The sequence below is a fragment of the Artemia franciscana genome, chromosome 4 (genome assembly GCF_032884065.1).
Source record: "Artemia franciscana chromosome 4, ASM3288406v1, whole genome shotgun sequence".
NCBI classification, from domain to species: domain Eukaryota; kingdom Metazoa; phylum Arthropoda; class Branchiopoda; order Anostraca; family Artemiidae; genus Artemia; species Artemia franciscana.
In genome coordinates, this window is record NC_088866.1 from 11,571,186 (window position 1) to 11,594,306 (window position 23,121).

The 23,121-nt window shown below is 34.4% G+C and overlaps 1 protein-coding gene across 1 annotated transcript in view; it reads left to right on the top strand.

Moving 5' to 3' along the window:
• The window catches only part of LOC136025991 (mitochondrial import inner membrane translocase subunit Tim22-like), a 29,997-nt gene extending 11,341 nt beyond the window's left edge, over nt 1–18,656 (top strand). Inside the window, exons 2-5 of the mRNA XM_065702130.1 lie at nt 809–1,082; nt 5,529–5,716; nt 12,438–12,510; nt 18,451–18,656. Coding sequence (XP_065558202.1) covers nt 872–1,082; nt 5,529–5,716; nt 12,438–12,510; nt 18,451–18,530 — 552 coding nt within the window. The 5' untranslated portion in view covers nt 809–871 and the 3' untranslated portion in view covers nt 18,531–18,656. The remainder of the gene's footprint in view (nt 1–808; nt 1,083–5,528; nt 5,717–12,437; nt 12,511–18,450) is intronic.
• The last annotated feature ends 4,465 nt before the right edge of the window (nt 18,657–23,121 follow it).

Below are 23,121 nucleotides of genomic sequence, written 5' to 3' on the forward strand. Positions count from 1 at the left end.
CAACTGGCTGTATGCTATAAAGAAGTAGATGAAAGTTGCTTGGATAATATTTGATTGATCTCTGTTGGTGACACTGTGGTAGCTTGTTGGGGTAGTGATGGAAAAGTGTGAAGCGATGAGATTTGCTTGACATTTTTTTTTTTAGAAAGGCACCTACAGCTAGTGATATTAATGACGGGGGTCAGTGGCGTGACTCTGTAAGCTTAGCCAGAGTCGACCCAGCTCTAAATGGGTACCTGGAGAAATCTGGGGAAGGTAAACAGGAAGGGTGTGCGAAAGCACAGGTTGGCTGGCCCCCAACCCCCCATTGCACTTCCTGGCTGAAGGGCCAAGAAACGGAGATCAGCGCCACCGGTACGGACTGTAAAGTCTAATGCCGTATCCTTTTTTTTTACAATAGAACAGTAAATTATGGTCTGGTAAAAATAAAAATAAAAAACAGAACAAACAAAATTCAGAAAAGATGGTGATGACAGAGTAAACATAGGCCATGCCTTAAAGTTTTCTGTGTGATATCTCTATCTTTAAGATTATGTCAGAACCACCACAATTACTTACATGAACCAGTTATGTTGAAAGTAAAACTCGTGCAATTATTACTAAATTATTTGCAAAAAATATGCTACAACAATGGCATCCAAATTAGTATTCATAGCCTTTTTGGAAAGAATCTTGGAAGGAGATTTTAACAAAATCCTAGGTTATGCAAAAAAAGGTAAAAAAAACCTCATATTTCTTGTTGTGAAATTTCATCATCACAAAATTTGGCCATAAAAATAATTTTAGGAATAAACTATTTTTCTTTCAGGTATCTGTTTGTCAGTTGTGTAGTCTAAACCCTATTTACAATTGCTAATTGCTAAATTGGAAAATGCAAAGCAACCAGGAAACAAATAACAGGCTTTCAGCATCTGACATTGATGCCCTTGCTCGATACTTTGTGGGGAATAATACTAGATTAAGAGAGAATATTGTGATTCCGAGAACTTGTGGCCCAGTTGCCATAAAAACCAATGATGAAAAGAGAGTGGAGATGGTGTTTGAAAGCTGCCCCTTCAAAGCTTCAGTGTCTTTTGTTTTAGGCAAGTATATTAGTGGACAATTTTACATAATATTACTATTTATTTAATAAATAGTTTAATTTCAATTTAATAAATTAATATTACTATTATTTAAAATAATATTTGGACAAGTATAATACATAAACTTACAACCAATAGAAGTGCATTGATGGACTGAAAACTAAATGTTCTGAGCTTAGTTTGTGGCGAAAAGGAAGAAAAAAAGCAAAAAATATGAAATATATGAAATATCCTGTATGAAATTGTTAACCTATATGAAATAATTATGAAATATATGAAACAATCACTCCTATGAAACATGAAATATATATTTCAAGGTTCAAAACAGTCTATATGAAATAATAACCTATATGAAATAATTAACCTATGAAATATATATATGAAAAATATGAAATATCAGAATTCACTCAAAAGTCACCATCAAGAATGGACATAACTTTAGAATTTTGTAATATCTTTGGTTGATAATATTTCATTTCCTAAAAAGTTAGTGATCTATGGATACATTTTTCTGTTGCCAATGACCTAAAACCAAGTTTGCAGTGGACCTGGAGAGAAAGAATTTCCTTAAAAATAATGGCGTAATAGACGCAGTCGTTAGAAAGAGTTGAAGTAGAACTTTCAACTACTGCAGGAAGAATGGTTTTTCTAGTCCACTGTTGAGTTTCTCCTAGAAAAGATGGAGATATACTTTGACAAATCAATCAAACTTTGCTGAAGCTAAAAGAGATTTTATTTGTAAGTCAATTTAATAGCTAATTGAAGAAGAAACCATAATCCTGGATATGAATTTGATAGATGACAGATTGGAATTTATAAACATTCCCAATTTAGCTGTTATAAGGATTCAGAGATGTAGTTAGTTTCATTTTTTTTGGAGGGGGGTGGAGCAGGGGTTAAGCCTTCTATTTTATTTTACATTCCCCTTTTTATATATCATAAGCTTCAAAGTGGAAAAGTTGAATCTATATATTTATTTTTCTGTTGGAGGGCTGGTTTTTCGTGGTTGCAGCAGTAGCTCCAGTCTTTGTAAAGAGCAAACGGTTCTGAAAATAAAAGATGATGATTTTAATTCAATGAAATAAATTTCTGATAATTTCAAAAGAGTCTGAAACCTCTTTAAAATTACTTCAAATCTAAAAAAAAATAGTAGACCACTGATATTACCATCGTCATAAGCTTTCAACTGGAGCCTTAGTCTAAAACCTTGATCAACAGGAAAAATCATATTTCTTCATAAGTAGCTCTGACGCATCTCCTTTTTGTTTGTTTTTTCCCCAGGAGTGATTGTTTTGAACCAGTGATTGTAGAATATTGGAAGAGGTCTCATTTGAACAAAATACCAATACTTAATACTTTATAATCAACAAAAGAAATTGAACCACAACTACAAAACACTCTTTCCTCCTATTTTGTGCGAAAAATATCAATTTTTGCTCAAAGAGGTTCAAAAAATAGGAGAATGAAAATTCATAGTTTGTCAATCGATTTTTTATGCTTTTAAAACTTTAACGTAAGGTTTAAAGTTCATAATCTTGAAAATTGAGGAAACTTGTGTCTTAGCATGGATTCTTTTATTGTTTTTGGAAAGGAATCAAAATAATGAGGGTGCTCATTTGAATTGAAATTAAAATTTCTTGTGCCTTTTCTAAGTCATCAAAGAGATTGTGTCATTTTTTGCGTGATTTTTGGCCACAGAATAATGAATACGCCAAATAGGCCCAGAATGCATGTGAACGAAAATTTTGACGCAGGCTACTCAATCAAATGAAAACTATTTAAATGTTGCACGTCAAATTCTCCTATCTATCCCTCCCATGAGTATCATACTTCTCTTGCCGATTTCTGTTTAATTTGTCATTGTATGCACACTTCAGGCAATATTTATCAACCAGGACTTATTTTTTCGGAAGTATATTTCTCCAACTCTTACAACTTTCTTGCTTTTCTTGAATTTTTAATATCATGAGCTTTATTTGTCTTAGTATTAACACATATATGCAAAGGATTCTTGGAGGAGGGGGGGGGTAGAATAAGATGCATTTTCAGTTCAGTTTATTAACATCAAAAATAAATGGACAACAATAACTATCTACCCCTACAAGGCTCCATGGCCCGAGGGCTATATGCCATTTTTCAAATAAAAGAGACAAATGCGGAATTTTCAGGAACCAATTTTTTTTTCTTTTGCTATTTTGGTACACTATGACTGGTTTTTTTTGCCACTTTCTTAAATTCTCTCCCTAAAGGACTTGTTTCATAACCCTAAGGTGCAAAATTAGACTGATTTTTTTTTAAGGAACAACATCATATATGTAAGCTGTGATCTTTTTGCTAGTTTTTCAGATACTAATCTTAGTGACTAAACCTTGCATATGGTATACAAATGTAATGATGCTTAAGGACATTGCTTTGATAATGATTACATTTTATACGCAACTTTCAAAGCATAAGGACAACTAAGTGCAGTTTTTTGTTTTGTGCTTTTTGAAAAGTCTTCATCAAACAGTTCGTGGTAACGAACTGCAGTAAGGAGCGACCCGGCTCAATAGTAACCAAAACTCTAAAAAATTGAATTTTGATATCAATAGCTACATCAAAACAATCGCATTTTAATGCTGATTTTAAATATATAAGTTTTATCAAGTTTAGTCTTACCCATCAAAAGTTACGAGCCTGAGAAAATTTGCATTATTTAAGAAAATAGGGGAAACACCCCCTAAAAGTCGTAGAATCTTAACGAAAATGACACCATCAGATTCAGCGTATCAGAGAACCCTACTGTAGAAGTTTCAGGCTCCTATCTACAAAAGGTGGAATTTTGTATTTTTTGCGTGTTTATTTGTTTTTTTTTGTTTTTTTTTCTTTTTCCCAGGGGTCATCGTATCGACCAAGTGGTTCGAGAATGTCGCAAGAGGGCTCATTCTAACGGACTTGAAAAGTTCTAGTGCCCTTTTTAAGTGACCAAAAAAATTAGAGGGCATCTAGGCCCCCTCCCACGCTCATTTTTCCCCAAAGTCAACGGATCAAAATTTTGAGATAGCCATTTTGTTCAGCATAGTCGAAAACCATAATAACTATGTCTTTGGGGATGACTTACTCCCCCACAATTCCTGGGGGAGGGACTGCAAGTTACAAACCTTGACCGGTGTTTTCTACATATAGTAATGGTTATTGGGAAGTGTACAGAGGTCTTCAGGGGGATTTTATTTTGTTTGGGGGTGGGGCTGAGGGGAGGGGGCTATGTTGGAGGATCTTTCCTTGGAGGAATCTGTCATGGGGGGGGGGAGAAAAATTCAATGAAAAGGGCGCAGGATTTTCTAGCATTACTATAGGAAAACAATGAAAAATAAACATGAAAACGTTTTTTCAAATGAAAAGAAGGCATAGCATTGAAACTTACAACGAACAGAGATTATTACGCATATGAGGGGCTCTAAAAATACTTCAGCATCAAGAGCGAGGTATTTAGGAGGAGATAAATACCTCGCTCTTTATGCTAAAGTATTTTTAGTAATTTCAATACCTCGCTCTTTATGCTAAAGTATTTTTAGTAATTTCAACTATTTATTCTACGGCCTTTCTGATTCAGGGGTCATTCTTAAAGAATTGGGACAAAACTTACGATTTAGTGTAAAGAGCGAGGTATTAACGAGGGTACAAACCCCCTCGTATACATAATAAAAATATAAGATTATGAAAGTTTGTTACGTAAGTTAATTCTTAAGTTACGTATATTTTTTTACTAATAAAAACGTTCGTTAAAAATTAAAAGTTCTAGTTGCCTTTTTAAGTAACTGAAAAATTGGAGGGCAACTAGACCTCCTTCTCCACCCCTTATTTCTCAAAATCGTCTGATCAAAACTAAGAGAAAGCCATTTAGCCAAAAAAATAATTAATATACAAATTTCAATTTAATAATTTATGTGCGGAGAGCCAAAACCAAACATGCATTAATTCAAAAACGTTCAGAAATTAAATAAAAAAAATTATTTTTTTTAGCTGAAAGTGAGGAGCGACATTAAAACTTAAAACGAACAGGAATTACTCTGTATATGAAATGGGTTGTCCCCTCCGCAATCCCTCTCTCTTTACGCTAAAATTTGACTCTTTGCCACAATTCTACTTTTTAAAACAATTAAAAGCTTTAGCGTAAAGAGCGAGGGATTGCGGAGGGGACAACCCATTTCATATACGGACTAATTTCTGTTCGTTTTAGGTTTTAATGTCGCTCCTTAGTTTTTATCATCTTTTTAGTTTACCCTTATAGAATTATTTTTGCTTCCTGATCTCTTTTTAACACTTCCATAGTAGCGATGTCTTCCGTAATAATGGTGATATTTGAAAGCGGTTCTAATTTACTTTACTTTATCCTCTGCTTCTCTAGAACATTAGCAAAACTGGGAATTTAGCCATAGATCACCGAATTCATGTTTCGTTTTTCAGGTGGTGGCCTTGGGGCTGCTTTAGGATTGTTTACTGCAAGTGTAAATCCACAAATAACAGGAATAGATGGCAAAAATCAAACCGTAAAAGAAATTTTTAGAGACATGAGGCATTCAACTGTGAGCTATGCGAAAAACTTTGCTGTTCTTGGTCTAATATTTTCTGGAATTGAATGCACAGTAGAATCGGTAAGTAGGAAAATTCACACCGGTCACCATTTTCTCGTTGATTTACTTTTACGGGAGTAGTGTCACAAATGAAACCCTACCGTTTACGGAGTTTTAGAGGCTAATAGACCCATTCTTATTTGTGGTAATTTCTGTCCGTTTGAAGTGTGACTTGATTATCTATTTTAATTTCTGTTCATTTTGAGTTTCGTATATTCATTCATAGTAATTAAAGATAAAATATCCATTTCCGAAAAAGGTATCACAAGCTCAGAGGGTACCAGATTTGCTTCATGTGTAAAAAAAAGGGAAAAAACCTAGCAAAAATATCTTAAAACCCCAAGCAATAAATAAATAAATTAAAAATAAAATATAACATAAGAAAACGTATGTGAAACGGTCAACACACAACAAACGATCCAATACATTTCAGAATGGTAAAATAAATTATTAATTACGACATACGAAAAATTAGGCTATGTCAAACATTTTATTAAACAAGTTTTTGTACAAAGAAAAAATCTCAATTAAAAAATTTTACTGGTTCCAGTGGACCCCCTTCAGCCACATTTATACCATATTTCCAAAACTCGACAAAAATGTGGAAATCAGATCTACCTATGGAAATTTGCTTTGTGGCTGAGTTCCAACCACGAATTAAAAGTTATCGAGAAAAAAGTGAGAATTGATTGGTTGATTAATAAACTGAATGTGCAGTGAATGGTTGTTAAAATGTAAGATTGACCAATCAGAAAATTATGTCCATTCAACTTAATTTTTTTGACATCGCTATCAAAAGCTTTCTCGCAATTACCACCAGTCCAGTATATTTTTCGGGTATTTCTGCCTTCAACCAAAATGTTTGATACCCTCTTTTAAATTTCACCTTCACCTCCTCATTAGTGCTAAGATCGAGTAGTTCCTCTTGTAATATAACATTGCCCAAATCCGTTTCATGAAATAGATTTATGATCCATGGAGTAATTTCTATCGTCAGAATATCTTCAAATCTGGTTTTGAAGTCATCATGCGGGGCGATTAAGTGTTGAATGCATGTCTGAATATCCTCATCAAGGCATTCTACCTGTAACAAGTTTAAAAACTGAGAGAATATGCGCTTAATAATTTTTGCTTCATATATTTCAATTTTCCAAGAAAAGCTGAAATTAAACCCTTTGTTTTTATTAAATTAAGTCTCGCCTCGTAATTTTAAGCTAATGTCATTAAAGTTTCTTAAACATTCTGTCAAATACGCGATGTTTGCTTTCGGATTGATCAGGTTTTCTCTTAAATCTGGATTTTTACTTTCCAGAAACTCTAATACTGATTCAAAAATTGAATAACATATCTTGTTAAACATGCACTCTTCTATAACCAGCGTACTTTTGTGTAGAATTGTACACAGCAGCGGCGCAACACACAGTGCAACAGCGTACAATTGTGAAAATAAATGCGTGTTCAATGCATTGCTTCTTATTTTGTTAACTACATTAATCACAAATTGAAGTGATAGGTGCAATTTCTCACTCAAATTTTTTGCTAATAGATCTTGTCATTGAATTACACATTGAATTGCAGTTACCTCTGGTATAATTCGTTTAAGATTGCTTATTAATCCACGATTTTGCCCGACTATGACAGGAACTCCATCTGTTGCCTCCAAAATAACTTCTGTGAGTGCAATCGATTTTTTCTTAAAAAAATCGTTCGGGACAATAAACATAGATTAACCTTTCGTGTCTGTCTTTAAAGTTTTCACGTCTTGGTCCATAGCAAATCAGACATATGCCAATAATAATGCTTCATGATCAGGTAAGATTGACTTGTCCATTTGAATAGAAAAATAAGTTTTTTGCAGGTAATTACATAAGAAACTTAATAACATAAGAAACTAACTACATAAGAAACAAATGAGCTCAATATCAGAGCTCATTTCATCAATACGTCTTTGTACAGTGTTGATACTAAAAGGAATTCTTGGAAAATAGTGTCACTTGTTTTTTTCAAACAGAGTGGAATATTACGAGAGGTATCATCCGCGGTGAGGTTTAACCTGAATTTATCGCGTTCGGATGAGTCATAATGCTAGTTTCTATAAAAAAAGGAAATAAATTGCTATTTGAAGTTTTAAAACTTTAAGGTTCAACAAACAAACTACTTTAAACCTAGATCATTCAAACTTCATATTTTTTTTTCTTTTCAGACTAAAAAGAAAGGAAAACTAGCCGGACTTTTCTAAAGAACCTTTTTTTTCTTTGTAGGGTCCTTTTTATACGTACTACGGTCAACCCATTTGAATAAACAAGAAGGAATCATTAAAAAATCGTTTTGAAAAAAAAATGTCTTCTACATTAAACCATTTTCTTCAAGGCACTGTCTTGATCGAAAACAAAAGTCCGAAAGTAACACAGACTCAAATCTGAATTATTTTAAGCGTTCAGGTCCTTACCTAAATCAAAATACAACAAGAAGGTTAAGCTTATTCAAAAGGATCCTGAGATGAAATTGCCACCTAAAACTACGACCTCAAAGCTAAAGCAATCTCCAGAAGGTGATCGTGTCGAATTGTCGAATGGAGATTTGTGCAGAACAGTTTTTAAAACCTCTTCAACAGCGGGTAAAATTAACTGTTCTCCAATGGTGTTCTGTTTTTCAGATTTCGCTATAAGTAATGAGATATTGTAAAGTGCTTGCAAGTCACCATCGTTTCTTACATAACATACTGTTATGTTATAACATACTGTTATTACAGTAAACATACTGTGTCTCTCTTTTCATTTTTTTCCCTTGAATTTTATAAAATACTCCAAATCTTTATCTATTTTATCAGGATGACACCTTCTTAGATGATCTTCGAGCTTCGATGGTTTCATAGAGTCAATAATTACTCAAAGCTTTGTTGCATAAAAGGCATATGGGCAGCCGCTTGTCTGCTTTTGATGGTAGAAAACCAGATTTTAAATAGTCAACAATTTATTGTTGATAATTCTTCTTGGGTTCAGCCATGTTTCGTATCAATTACCTACCTATACATTAAAAAATATTGTTTTAATAAATTTATGGCGGTCTTACTTAAAAGTATACGGCTATTTGAACAGAAAAGGAACAACGGAAATTATAAATTAATTATTGCAATGAAATAAACAAAGAAACGTCAGCGAACTGATTCGTTATCTTAAAAGCAGTAAATCGCTAAAATCAATAATAGTTTTATGAAAACGATTGAGCTGATTTCATTTTTTGTTTTTACGTGTAAAATAAACCGTTAAATAATAAATTACAAGTATGAAGTTATAGCATACAGGCAGCTGATTACATACTTTTTCCGACACTGACAAACACAAACATCGATTCACTGTACTTTTCTTTTCAAAAACTCGGAAAAAAATGAGAAACGTAAATCCTTAGCATTCGTATTTATATTGGTGAAGAATCAAACAAGTTCATGCAAGATCGCAAGCACATTCACTACAAGTCATATTTCGTCCCTTTGCACGTCAAGAAGCGTTGTGGAAGGCGGTGACAGCAGCGGCAGTGCTTTACTAGTCTTGATATGTTGTAGTGAATATAAAATTGCAATTTTTTTCAAGTAACAGTTGCTGAACTTCTTAAAATAATATTTGTATATATCAATAGGTGAAGTCAAGCCATTTCAGTTATTCACTATCGAAACCAGATAAAATTTTGTGGATCCCCTTTTACTAATTGTGGACACCATTTTTTTACTGCAACATTTTTTTACTGTTAACATTTGGTTGTCGTGACTTCTAGTCATATTGCAAGAAGTACTATTCCAACTGACTTGGCTGAAATTCACCCTAGGAACCACGAGAAGGGAGATAGCACCTACACTGCCTTCATTAAGCGCGCTGCAACATAAAATTCATGACTGTTGGAACGGTTGATTGAGACGTAGTTGTTCTGCTCATCGTAAAGTACTTTCTTATTGGGGTTGATAAGCTGTACGTAGCCTACGGCCAAAGGAAGAGTTTCCGCTACATTCCTGTTCACGACATAGCAACTGCACTTGGCGAAGAAAAGGCGCAGTCACTGCTTTTTTCCATACTCTAAGTGGCTGCCACACTTTGTTCGCATTCCTGTGACATGACAAAGGAGGGTTTTGAAAGTATGAGAAGTGCAGAGTGCCATGACACAGGTCTTCAGCCGCCTGTCTTCTTCTCTTCAAGAGCTCACTGAAAACGACTTTGCACATATTGAAAAGTTCGTTGTGCCTGTGTATGACAGATCCAGTGGGAAAGAGTCGGTAAGCAAGTTGAGGAAGTATCTGCTGACAAAAATGATCACTCATGGACATACTCCTGCCAACCCAGGATGTGCTAAACTAGCACATTCGGTGCGCTTACATTCAAGTCTAGATGTGGTCCACTTCTTATCTTGCCATTATTCCCGAAAAGAACCCCAACGATTACGGATAGGAAACGACTAGCAATGGGCTCCCCGATGGTCAACCCTGCCCCAAGCTTCTGTCGCCTGTCGACAGCTTATACGATGCAGATGCAAAAAGCAATACTCTGGGCGCTGCAACTGCAAGAGCAGCTCAAAGTTATGTTCTTGTCACTGGTCCTGCCAAGTGTAATGAATTTTTATGTAATATGTATTTTAATGTCCCTTTTAGATCCACTTTCTTTTTCGACACCACTTGACTCTTGGTATTTCAAACCGTGTTTCTACCAAATCTGAACTTTCTGTAAAAAGCAGATGAGTTTTGCACTTTTAGCGCACTTTCAGGTATTGCAAATGTGTTATAAATCGATCGCTCGACTTTCCACCTGTGATTATTTTGCTACCCATAATTTGTACTAAATTGCCATTTTTCCCCGAGTTTTTTTTCAAACTTGCCATCAGTTTTACGCTTTTTTCGCGACTTTGAGCGCGCAATATTGCGCTTTGACGCGCAGACTCGAGCCACTGCTTGTAATCTTCAGACTTCTTGTACTCTAAACTATGTTTTTGCCTGTTTTGGTGTTACATGGGATAGGCGCTCCTATTTTGCACTTTCGGCGCTTTTTTCAGCGCTCTACTGCACGCTTCAGAATGATCCTTTACTTTTATATAGCCAGCATTGGAATCGCCATATCTTAAAATGTATATTCAGAGCTTGGCCATACTAAATGCAGAAGATTTGAAATGAAGAGTGGTAGGTCTTTTTTAAGTTTACAAATCAAAATTTTGAGGTCACTATTTTTTTTTTCAGTGCAGTTGAAAGGTCCATAAGTTGTGCCTTAGAGGATGAAACCCCTCCCACACAGCCCTGAGGGCAAGGGCTATAAGTTATAATAGTTGTCCACTATTAATATATGTGGTTTTTATGAATGGAGTGGTCGTATAAACGTCGGAGAGGGCTCATTTGCTTGGAAATCAGAAGTTCTACAGTACTATGAAGTTCAGAAGTACTACAGGGGATATTAGCCGAAAACATAGTTAAAGACACTGTTAACATAAAATGCCGGGTCTAACCATTTGAAGATAATTTCTTGCTTAAAACATCGTTACTAATATTACTCGGGTAACGCAATATTTCAAATTTAGAGGTTGGATTTGGAGTTCCTAAAAGATATCATTGCCACACCCTGATAGATTTTACTCTTTTGGTTTTATTTAGTTTTATATAAATGTATTTAATGTATTCAAATCATTTTTTTCTCGAATTACTATTTGGACACTTGTTCTGGTTACATATATAGGGAAGGGCGTAAAAGCTCTCCTAAAATCCTACTCTAAAGACTTTTGTTGGGGTAAAAAGGAGATTTATTTTCGGGTTGAAGGATGGAGGCTAAATCTGAGGGGGAAAATGACAGGGGAAAATTGAATTTGTTGGAGGGTTATGGGAGTACTACTAGCAAAGTGCAAGTACATTTGTATTGTCCTTTGCCCAATGGCAACAAGAATAGCCCAACGAAAAATGGAGATAGATAAGGGACTTTCACTTCATCAAAAATAATTCTTAGACATTTGAGCTATAGATAAGGAACAGAAATTGACCCAAATCTTTCCATGGATAATTTTATTGGGGTAAAAGCGGCGATTCTTATTGAGGCAAAAAGAAAGGATACGAGTTCTAAGTGAAGGGGTATCACTAGGAAAAAGTAAATCTATTAGGGGATTATAGGACCTCTAGGACAAAGCACAGCTAGATTTTTGTCCTATTTTCTCCAGAGATTACAAAACTAGATCTGCAAGATATAAGGGACTTTTACTCCATAGATGGTGAGTTTTATGCATTTTTTTTTACTAACTCTATTTTTCCCAACAAATCATTGAGAAACCCAACAGGGCAGGTATACTCAGGTATTGACTGTATAAAACAGAAATAAATTCTAAACAGTGGAGTTTGAGACATTTCAACAGCCAAAAGAAGGGAGATTCAGACATTTGCGTGAAGTTGAATCTTTTTAATTCACACTTATTTAAGATTGTACCACCTACTAGATTCAGGGTATTTGCTAAAATTTCAGGGGGTAGAGGGATAAGGCAAGTAATATAATTCTTTCTCTTCGTTTGAATTAATCGTTCATTATTATTGCTGTTAATTTTATGCTAAACATATAGATTTATTGTACTTTTTGTTCCAAGTTTGATTTATTCTGTGACTTTATTTCTATCCTTTTAGGTTTTAAAATCGCTCTTAGAGTTTTTATTTTGGAAAATATTTTTATAAATTAGTATACGTAATTGGCATGCTCAGTAGAACATCTAAAGGAAAAAAATATTTTTTTTTTAGTACCGTGGAAAAACAGATTGGAAAAATGGTACCTATGCTGGGTTTCTAACAGGAAGTTTGTTGGGTCTGAGAGGTATGTATGTCTAGTAACACTTAAAATACAGAAGGCTATACGACTCGAGAATCTAACACCGCAGTACTTGTATAAACCGAACAAATAGGCCAGGAACACCGTAGGATGGCCACCGGGAAGCTGAAAAATGTTGCATAGAGCCATACGATTATATTTGCCTCTATATGGCAACTGTTTTAATGTCACTTGGTATTTACCAAGTGACATATAGCGATCGTAAATTCTGTCGGTCGGTCCGTCTGTCTGTCTGTCTGTCCCGGTTTTGCTACTTTAGGCACTTCCAAGTAAGCCAGGACGATGAAATTTGGCATGCGTATCAGGAACCAGGCCAGATTAAATTAGAAATGGTCGTTTCCCCGATTAGACCATCTGGGAGGGGGGAGTAATGGGGGGACGGTTAAATCAGAAAAATTAGAAAAAATGAGCTATTTTTAACTTACGAACGGGTGATCAGATCTTAATGAAATTTGATGTTTGGAAGGATATCGTGTCTCAGAGCTCTTATATTAAATCCTGACTGGATCCGGTGACACTGGGGGGAGTTGGGGGGGGGACCTAAAATCTTGGAAAACACTTAGAGTGGAGAGGTCAGGATGAAACTTGATGGGAAGAATAAGCACAAGTCCAAGATACGTGACTGACATAACCGGACCGGATCCGCTACCCTTGGTGGATTTGGGGGGGGGGGGGGAGAGTAATTCGTAAAAATTAGAAAAATTGAGGCATTTGTAACTTACGAACGGGTGATCAGATCTTAATGAAATTTGATATTAAGAAGGATCTTGTGTTTTAGAATTCTCATTTAAAATCTCGACCAGATCCAGTGACATTGGGGGGAATTGGAGTGGGAAACGCGAAATCTCAGAAACCGGAAATCTTGGGAAATGCTTAGAGTGGAGAGATCGGGATGAAACTTGATGAGAAGAATAGGCACACGTTATAGATACGTGATTGACATAATTGGAACGGATCCGTTCTCTTTGGGAAAGCTGGGGGTTGTTAATTTAGAAAAATTAGAAAAATTGAGGTATTTTTAACTTAAGAACCGGTGACAGGATCTTAATGAAATTTAATATTTAGATGGAACTCATGTCTCAGAGCCTTTTTAAACCCGACCAGATCTGTTGACATTGGGAGGAGCTGGAGGGGAAACCGGAAATCTTGGAAAACGTTTATAAATGTCGTAGATATGTTATTGACGTAACCGGCTGGATCCACTCTCTTTGGGGGAGTTAGGGGGCGGGGTTCAGTGCTTTAGCGAGTGGTGCTTCTAGGCGTGCTAGGACGATGAAAATTGGTAGGCGTGTCAGGGAGCTGCACAAATTGAATTGATAAATTCGTTTTCCCCGATTCGACCATCTGGGGGGGGGGACTGAAGGGAGAGGAAAAATTAGAAAAATTGAGGTATTTTTAACTTAGGAGTGGGTGATCGTATCTTAATGACTTTGGTATTGAGAAGGACCTCGTGACTCAGAGCTCTTATTTTAAATCCCGACCGGCATTAAGCCTCTGATTTTCCTTTTAAAGCAATCTATTAATTCTTAGAATTTTGCTAGAGCTCATACCATATGAGCTCTTGGCTCTTTTGACCTTGTCACAAGTGCCATATGAGCTCTTAGCTCTTGTTGAGTAACAGACTTGAATATCTTTTCCTGAATAATCGTCAAGCTTCCTACACATACTTGCCATATTTGAACAGATGCCAAGCCTGGCATCCTTTTTTCTTTTTCATGTGAGGTGCTTTAGGTCGTTACACTAATTTGCTTGCCCCCCGCTTTTTTGGTTTAGTTTCCCTTTTAATTCATATGTGTTTTTCGTGTGTTTTATGCTTCGTTCTTTTTTTGTGATTTTTTGGACTTTTTTTAGTGTCCCTTTTAATTTGTAGATATATATGTTTATTTCTTGTTCTTTTCTGTATTATTAGACTTTTTTGTCCCCTTCCCTTTTTTCTGACTTATATATATATTTTTTTACTCATAATTTGATTATTCATTATTATTAGTATTTTTTGCTTTGTTTGTTTTATTAGTCGACTCCGAAGTCCGAATTCGGCCTATTGAGGGCTTTTGATAGTGATTTTTTTGAAATAAATATCTTATCTTATCTTTATCCTAAGCCATGTAAAATATGTAACCACTGGAAACAAGCCATCCTGACAAGAATATAAATGTAGCAATATGAAGATGTAACCTTCAGAAATATTAAATTTTTGATGCTTATCAAGTTTTAGCCTCTAATGAATGCTAGTTTTTTGTATTGAATCGCAATTCAATTGACTTGGGCGTAAAGATTAACAGTTATTAGCTCATATTTGGTTAATTTTGTTATCTGTGTGCATATGAGGGGGCAATATCCCTGCTCCTGCAAAGCCCTATAAAAATTACGAAAACTAAAACATTGTTATTACGTATATCTAGGATAGTTATTTTAAAGAGGACAAGAGGAAGGGTGGGCACGCCAGGTTAGATTGGGATAAAAAAGTAAATAAAAGTAAGTAAGCAAGACGGCACTAGACCCTTCTGGTCCAACTCGGCGGTGCTGATATCCATTTCATGGCCCTTCAGCCAGGAAGTGCAATGGGGGGCTGGGGGCCAACCATCCTGTACATTCAAACACCCTTTCTGCTCGGCTCTCCCAGATTTCTTGACTCTGGGTGAGCCTACAGAGTCACACCACTGACCCCCGTCCCAAATCAAATAACCGGTCACAACTGGGATTGAACTTGTGCCCCATGGACAAAAAATTCTCACACCAGCGCGTCAACCACTTAGCCAGGACGGCCCAAGACGGCAGATTGGGATAAGATATTATAAACGTATTTTCAATATTTCGTGATTTCTTTGGTCGTTTAAGCGCTAGTTGGAAACCATGGAAAGTTTTCGATTAGAAGTAGTTGGATTCGAAAATATACTTGAGAAGGGGAATTCTCTTACAAATGAATCTTTGTAAATTTCTTTTAAGTAGAGTTTCTAAATTAAATAAAACTTGTACATATGGAAAATACGTCAATAGAAGCATGTTTTCATTGTTCAAAAAAGAGTTAGCATTGGAAGATTATGTTTCTAGCTTGTATTTCGAGCGATTTTAGACATTTTTCAATTTTAGACGAAAGAGCTGACGAAATGGAAGGGGCTGTATTTGGTTCAAAAAGAAACTTTGGATGTCATGCATGTGATGTACTCTTGTGATATATGTCAAGTTTAAAAGCGATGCTTGATATTCTAGATTAAAAAATATTTAAACTGAAAGTAAAGAGCAACATTGAAACTTAAACATAAAATATTCCACATCAGTCCCTCACACTTTACGCTAAAGTCTTAAAATTCTTTTTAAACACTTCTCATTCAACACCAACAACCCTTGTGTTTGAGTAGTCATATTTCAAGAATTGTGGCAAAAAGTCAAACTTTAGCATAAAGAGCAAGGAATTAAGGAGGGGATTGTCCTTCTCATATACAGAATAATTTCTGTTCGTTTTAAGCTTTAATGTCGCTCCATACCTTCAGGTGAAAAAAGCTTTTTTTTATTTAATTTTTGATCGCTTTTCAAATTTTATCAGGAAACCCCCCTACCTCTCCACGGAAAATTCTCCGTGGAAACTTTTCTACCCATGAAAAATGCCCCCTTCCCCCGAAAAATTGCGTATTTTTCTCAATGACAAATATTATGTGTAAACAATGGATGAATCGCATAACTTACAGCCCTTTCCCCATGGACTGGGGGGGGGGTGTCATGCCAGAGGCACAAATATTGGACCTGTCAACTATAATGAACCAAACGGCTCCTTCAAATTTTTTAGCGGTTGTCTGAGGAAAAGAGGGGAGTGGACAGGGGTGCTAGTTGCCCTCCAATCGTTTTGGTCACTTTAAAGGGCACTAGAACTTTTAATTTCTGTTCGAATGAGCCCTCTTCAGGTCTTCTAGGAACATTGTTTCGATACGATCACCCCCGGGAAAAAAAATAAATACACATCCATGATCTTTCTTCTGGCAAAAAAAAAAACAAACAAAAAAACAAACAAAAACAAAATTCCACTTTCTTGTAGACGAGCTTGAAACCCCTACAATAGGGGCCTCTGATACGCTCAGTCTGATGGTATGATTTGTATTAAGATTGCTTGACTTTGGGCGTGTTTTCCCCTTTTTGAAAATAAGGCAAATTATCTCTGGCTCATAAAATTTGATGGGTAACATCAAACATGATGAATTTTATATATTTGGAATCAGCATGGACATTGAATTCTTTTGATGTATTAAATGTTATCAAATTTCCCTTTTTAGAGTCTCTGCTACTATTTGGTCGAATTGTTCATTACTACGAACTCTTTGATAGTAGATTTCCCTTGCTCTATATCAGCCACAGAAAAATCAGTAAATAAGTATCAAGTAAACAGCATAAACAATGGATTTTGTCAAATGCAGTTTCATGAATTCTAAACGTTAGTTAACACGGTTGATGAAATCCAAGGGCTACTGACTGGTTACCTTTTGTTCTGCCCGATCACCTAGTGATACCGCGTAAATTCAAATAAACAATTAATACCTTTTTTTGTATTTGATATACTCTAATTTGAAATTAACCTCGTGTTCATTTTAATTAATTCAATTTTGCTTTTTGTAATTAATTGTAATTACTTATTGAATGACCACAATTATTGTGCTCTATTGAAAGCCGTTTGGATAGCAAAATTAATTTTACGCAAGTAATCTGATAATTGGAAGAAATAGCCAAAATGTAGTGGTCTAACTTTCACTCTATACGTCTACGGTGTTGACTTTGTATCAAAAACTATAGTTGAAAAGAACTTAAAAAAAATTTAAAGTCAGAAACCTTGCAGCCCCATACCACCTTTTAAGAACGGTTCTAACAGGAAGATTTTTAATTTATCCTGGTAGATAAAAACACTAATAATTTTCTTTCTATGAAAAACAAGTTACAGCTTATTGAGCTCTGACCTTCAATAAGCAAGTAACTAGTTTAACAGGTTGCAATAACCGCTGTTAAACGCAATTCAATAATTACAACGCTCAAAATTAATTGAAAAAAGCTTATTAAATGCGGGGTAAGTCTCCTTAATCATATTAAAACAGATTTGCTTTGGAATTGTCCACTTATGAAAAATTCATTCGAAAATGAAGTAAATTGAAAGTTTTGCGTCTGTAACTTTTATATGCATATTACTTTGTTTCATTTAATAAAAAAATTAAACAATAATTTACTTCACGATAATTTGCGCCACGTCTTTTAAAGCTAAATATTAGCTTACCTGAAGCAACTAAGAAGTCAATTTACCTGTATTAAATAAAGTAGTATACCTAGTTCTTTATCACAAGGTCTTATACGTGGTCGACATGTCATTCTAGAGTAGTAGCTTGCAATCACAATATGAAAAACCCCCAATATGATTAATGGTAACAACAGCTATCTTTACCAAAAGTGCCTTATAAATCAAAACAATCATAAATACAGTTGGTTTATCTGCAAGACGCTCTTCCTTTTTTAAATTTTTATAGGCTAGTTTCTTTACCTTTTTATAGCCCATGAACAATTTGCATTATTTTTTTTTTTAAGAGCTGATATGGAATTCATTGTGTTATACTGTTCTGAGATAATTTCTTTGGAACACGATAGGAAATCCCGATAAAAAGAACAACAAACCTTTGTTCATGGTTAAAAGTTTGGATAACTCGAAATTGGAAACTCAATCATTGCAGAAAGATACTGAATACTTCTTAGGAGAAAATATTATGATCGTTTCAACTTTTCCATCCTTGAACTAAATGTGTCACTGTGTTTGCAGCATTTTGTATGTCTATTGCTCCGCTGAGCATGGTATATGAGATCCCATAAGTCATGGGAATAGAAAAGGACTGAGGTTTCTTCACGATTTTTTTTCTTTTAATGAAAGTTCATTTAGTGACACTATCTTTTCTTTTTCAGCTGGCTTAAAAGCGGGGCTCTTTGGCGGCTTAGGATTTGCAGCATTTTCGGCAGCAATAGAATTTTACTTGCATCATTAGTCCATGTATTCTATTTATAGGTGCAATATATTTTATTCTGACTCATCTGCTTTTTTTAAGAGGGTAATGCAAGAGAATGTTTTTGAGCGGCCTTGTTTGTTCTTGTAATTAAATTATGCTTTTCCATTTTTGTTTGATTTGTATCGTGATTGACGCAGTAGGTGCAACCTATCATTTTTTTTCTTAAAATATAAGTATTTCTCTTATTTGTTGCTATAGAAATATTGGTCATTTCATTTTTTTTTATCCTTTTTTTAATCATTTTGCTAAAAAGTACATCTCTGTAAAAACGGGTGACGAAATCATAGCCGGGTGACAAAATCTTGTCACCCGGCAAACTCCTGGGTTTGGGGCAGTGCCAGTGGTGAGTCGATCTTTGAAACGCGTGTAGACTGATCACTTGCTTCTGCTCTTGCCTATGAAAAATAATAAGTATAGGCTATTTTGTTTTATTCGCCTGTTTTCTGATAAACTCATCTCTTTTCAAACTAATAAAAGGGTACACTCATATAGAAAGGAACTGGGTAGTTCAGGATCTTTGTTTGGGGAGGGGGCGAGGCTACAAGAAAAAACTTTACAAAACGCATAAAAAATTAGTTTATATGTATTTTTGCAATTTTTTACGACTTGGAAAAAAATTGGGGGGGGGGTCAAACCCTTTGAGGTTTGGGCCCTAAAATAAGTTGAAGTTAAAGAATTATAAGTAATTTCGATTACTTTTGAAAACAAAATTAGAAACAAATTTTTTACGAAGTAAAAAATTTTAAAGTTACCAAGGAAAAGTTAGAAATTTAAAAACTAGAAAGTCAAAAGTGAATATAACAGTTCAAAATAGCGATGAAACCTTTTAATTGACAGTGAAACAAATGTAAAAAAAATTTTAACTGGATATTTCGAACACATATACAGTGTCCATCATAAGCAGTAAAAACCTAGTTTTTGCTGCTGATGATGGACACTGTATATGTATTCGAAATATCCAGTTGAAAAAAAAATTATATTTGTTTCACTGTCAATTAAAAGGTTTCATCCCTATTTTGAACTGTTATATTTTCATCATGGAAAGGCAGTGTGGTCTTCGAAGTTATCAAAGTAAAAGAGTAAAGAATTTATTTAGCGAGGATTTTGCTAAAGAGTAAATTTTTTTTTAATGATATTTTTTCAAATAAAAAATTGTTTCTTTATATATTTTCTTAAAGTAAAGTTCAGTTTGGATTTCTTATTGGTTGAAATATGATTGCACTGGAAGACGAACAGAAGTTAAAGTTATATTAACATTCACATTTAAATCCGACAAAATATGTTGCATTATTGACAAAATTGGCGTTTAAGTTTAGTTTGGATAAGTTTATCAATAATAGTCAAACAGAGAAAACAAACATAACGCCCATATTCACGAAAATGTCCAATAGCTCATCACATGGCACCACTGAACTCAATTTGGTGGCAGAACTCGGCGTAAAATAGTGAATTTTCATTATAATATTTACTTTAGGAGTCAAAATACAGTGTATGTTTATTTGTTGTTTTTTTTTTATTTCCAGTGACAAACATCCTTTGCACCGTTTAAATTTTATAAAAGGAAATTGCAAAATTTCTTCTGCTAAAGGGTTATACAGGAAATGTAATGTAAATCAAAACATATGCTTTTTCCGTTCCAGTTATTTTTCCAATTCAGTTATATTTGTCGCGTTGAGAGGGGCTTCAAACTAAACTGTGCTCAGAAAAAGAACTTACTTAAAATAGTATCAATGTGAAAGTTGTGTAAGTCCTGAAACCAATTTTTTAGCCTTTCCATTTTGAAACCAATTTTGTAGCACGTCACACAAAATATCTTCAAAATCGTCACTTTCTTTTTTATCCTTTTCTGCAACCTCAAAATCCCGTTACAGGAAACCAGCTGTTTTGACGTAGGGATCCTTTCTATCGTAGTCTTCTTCGTCAAAGTAAGATTGTTTCTGAGAATTAATTAAAAAAAAATTGGGGAATTTTTTTTTCAAAGATAAGTAAAGGTGACATCAAACTTGAGATCAGAAGAAATAAAAACTTACAATAATTAAAGCTCAAAATGACCAGAAATTACTATTAAAGAATCAATGAAACCGGAAACGAAGAGAAATTAAATAAACTATCATGACAAAAAAAACATAAAACAGGTACTAACATACATGAATAAATAAATCTTAAAACGAATAAAGTTTACATGGAATATTCAAATAAGGCTTAAAACGGAAAAAAATATTTTGCTATTGAAGTATAAATGAATCCATTTGCTGTTACAAATATTTTCTTTTGCACTTATATGATCGAAAATAAAAATTACAGTAAAATTAAATTTTTAAGTACAACAAATATTATCATTTACCAAATATTTGGTTAAATTTTATTAGTTCTTTCCAACACTGTTCAAGACACGTATAGTTTTCAGTAAAGCGCAAATGACGCAGTAGGTTTTAGACTTTTACAGTTAGGGAGGAAGGCTGTGCCCAAACTCTTATTTGTAGTAAATTTTTTCGTTTTAAGCTAGATTTGCATATTCAATTGAAGTTTTACTTGTTTTAAGATTTATTTATTCATTTATATTAGTACGTGTCGTATGTTTGTTTTCTATGCTTGTTTATTTAATTTCTGTGCGTTTTTGGCTTCATTTATTCTTTAATAGTAATTTCTGGTCATTTTGAGTTTTCATTATTGTAGGTTTTTATTGATTCTGATCTTAAGTTTAATATGGCCTTTACTTTTCTTTGAAAAACTTCTATTTGGCACAGTTTTTTCTTTAATTAATCTCATAAGCAATCCTACTTTGATGTAGACTCCGATAGAAAGTGTCCTACGTCCACAACAGCTAGTTTTCAGTAACGGGAGTTCGAGGTTGCCGAAAAGGCAAAAGATAACTGACGATTTTGAAGATATTTTATGAAACGTGCAAGGCTACGTTTTGGTATAACCAAACTCCTGGTTGGTTTCTGGAACCAATTGGTCTCATATTGGTTTCTGAAACCAACACTACTTATTGGTTTCAGATCTTGTGTATCTTTCACATTGATATTATTTTAAGTTAGTTCTTTTTTTGAGTGTTGTTTGCTTTGAACCCCTCTCAACGCGACAAATATAACTGGGACGGAAAAAGCATGTTTTGATTTACATTACATTTTCTGTTTAACCCCTAAGCAAAAGAAATGTTAGAATTTCCTTTTATAAAATTTTAACGGTACAAGAGATGTATATTGTCACTAGATTGACATAAAAAGTTACAAATAATCATATACTGTAATTTGACTCCTAAAGTAAATCTTATGATGAAAATTCGTCATTTTATGCCGACATCTGCTACCAAATTGAGTTCAGTGGTGCCATGTGATGAGTTTTTGGACATTTTCGTAATTTGACTCCTAAAGTAAATCTTATGATGAAAATTCGCCATTTTATGCCGACATCTGCTACCAGATGTTTTATGCCGACATGGTGCCATGTGATGAGCTATTGGACATTTCCGTAATTATCGGTTGTTCTATTTATTTTCTTTTTGAACACTATGGACAAAAACATCCGAACTAAACTTATATGTCAATTTTGTCGACTCTATAGTGAATGATCGAACGAACTCAGGTGCAGAAGAATTTTTAATATACTCCACTAAATAGATGGGGTTATTACTTGCAATAAGAACGGTTTTATTTTATTTTTTTAATACTCTATGCTTTCTTGAGGATCGTTACTCAACGCTTTCTTTTGTTACTCTATTTTTTGAGTTTGAAAACTTGGACGAAAATGCAACGTAAAGCCACGGCTGTCATATGCTCGAGACATGATCGAGAATCTAACCTTTGCTTTTTCTGCGGAAAGAATGAATCTCTGGCTGGATTGATGAATACGACATTACATTTTGAAAAAGTGCATATTAATGTTACCGGCGGCTAAAAAGGATGGTTTTTGCTTGTCCTTAAACCAAAGCCCACAATGTATGAGCTGCAGTAGAGTTATATAGTCTATGTCAAAGAGGGCTATATGAGATTATTCCACCAAGCTTCTCTTTCTTTGGATCAGGTTTCTACTTTCGACTTGAGAGCTCCATTGAAGTAGGCAAGCTTTAAATTGAGCTTGGACTAAAATCTATAAGGGCTTAATGTATGCCGCAGTTCCCCGCCAACATCGCCAAAATATTTTCTTAGAATAACAATTAAAAAATTTTGCGATCCAAAAAAGGAGCCATTATTGCACATGTCCAAAGTCCAAACTCACTGAACATGACGAAGAAAGAAAATGTTATGCGAAAAAAAGCGTTTAAGGTCAGTGAAAAATACTGAGAAAAAAGAAATATTCATGATAATTTCACTTGTATAAAACAATATGTCTTCGGAACGGTGAAGCAAGACAATAAAAAGAGGAACAGCAAGAAGGAAAAAACACAGAAAACTAAAAACCAAGATAGTAACCAAATGCACAATTTTGAGCTCCTTCCTTCACATCCAGAAAGTACGTAAAGTAGGAGAAAAAAGAACAATAACTGATGATTTATGTTTTGAAACAAATTTAGAAGAAAATTAGAACAAAATATTTTTGGGACATGTCATTTTAAAATTTCGAGGGT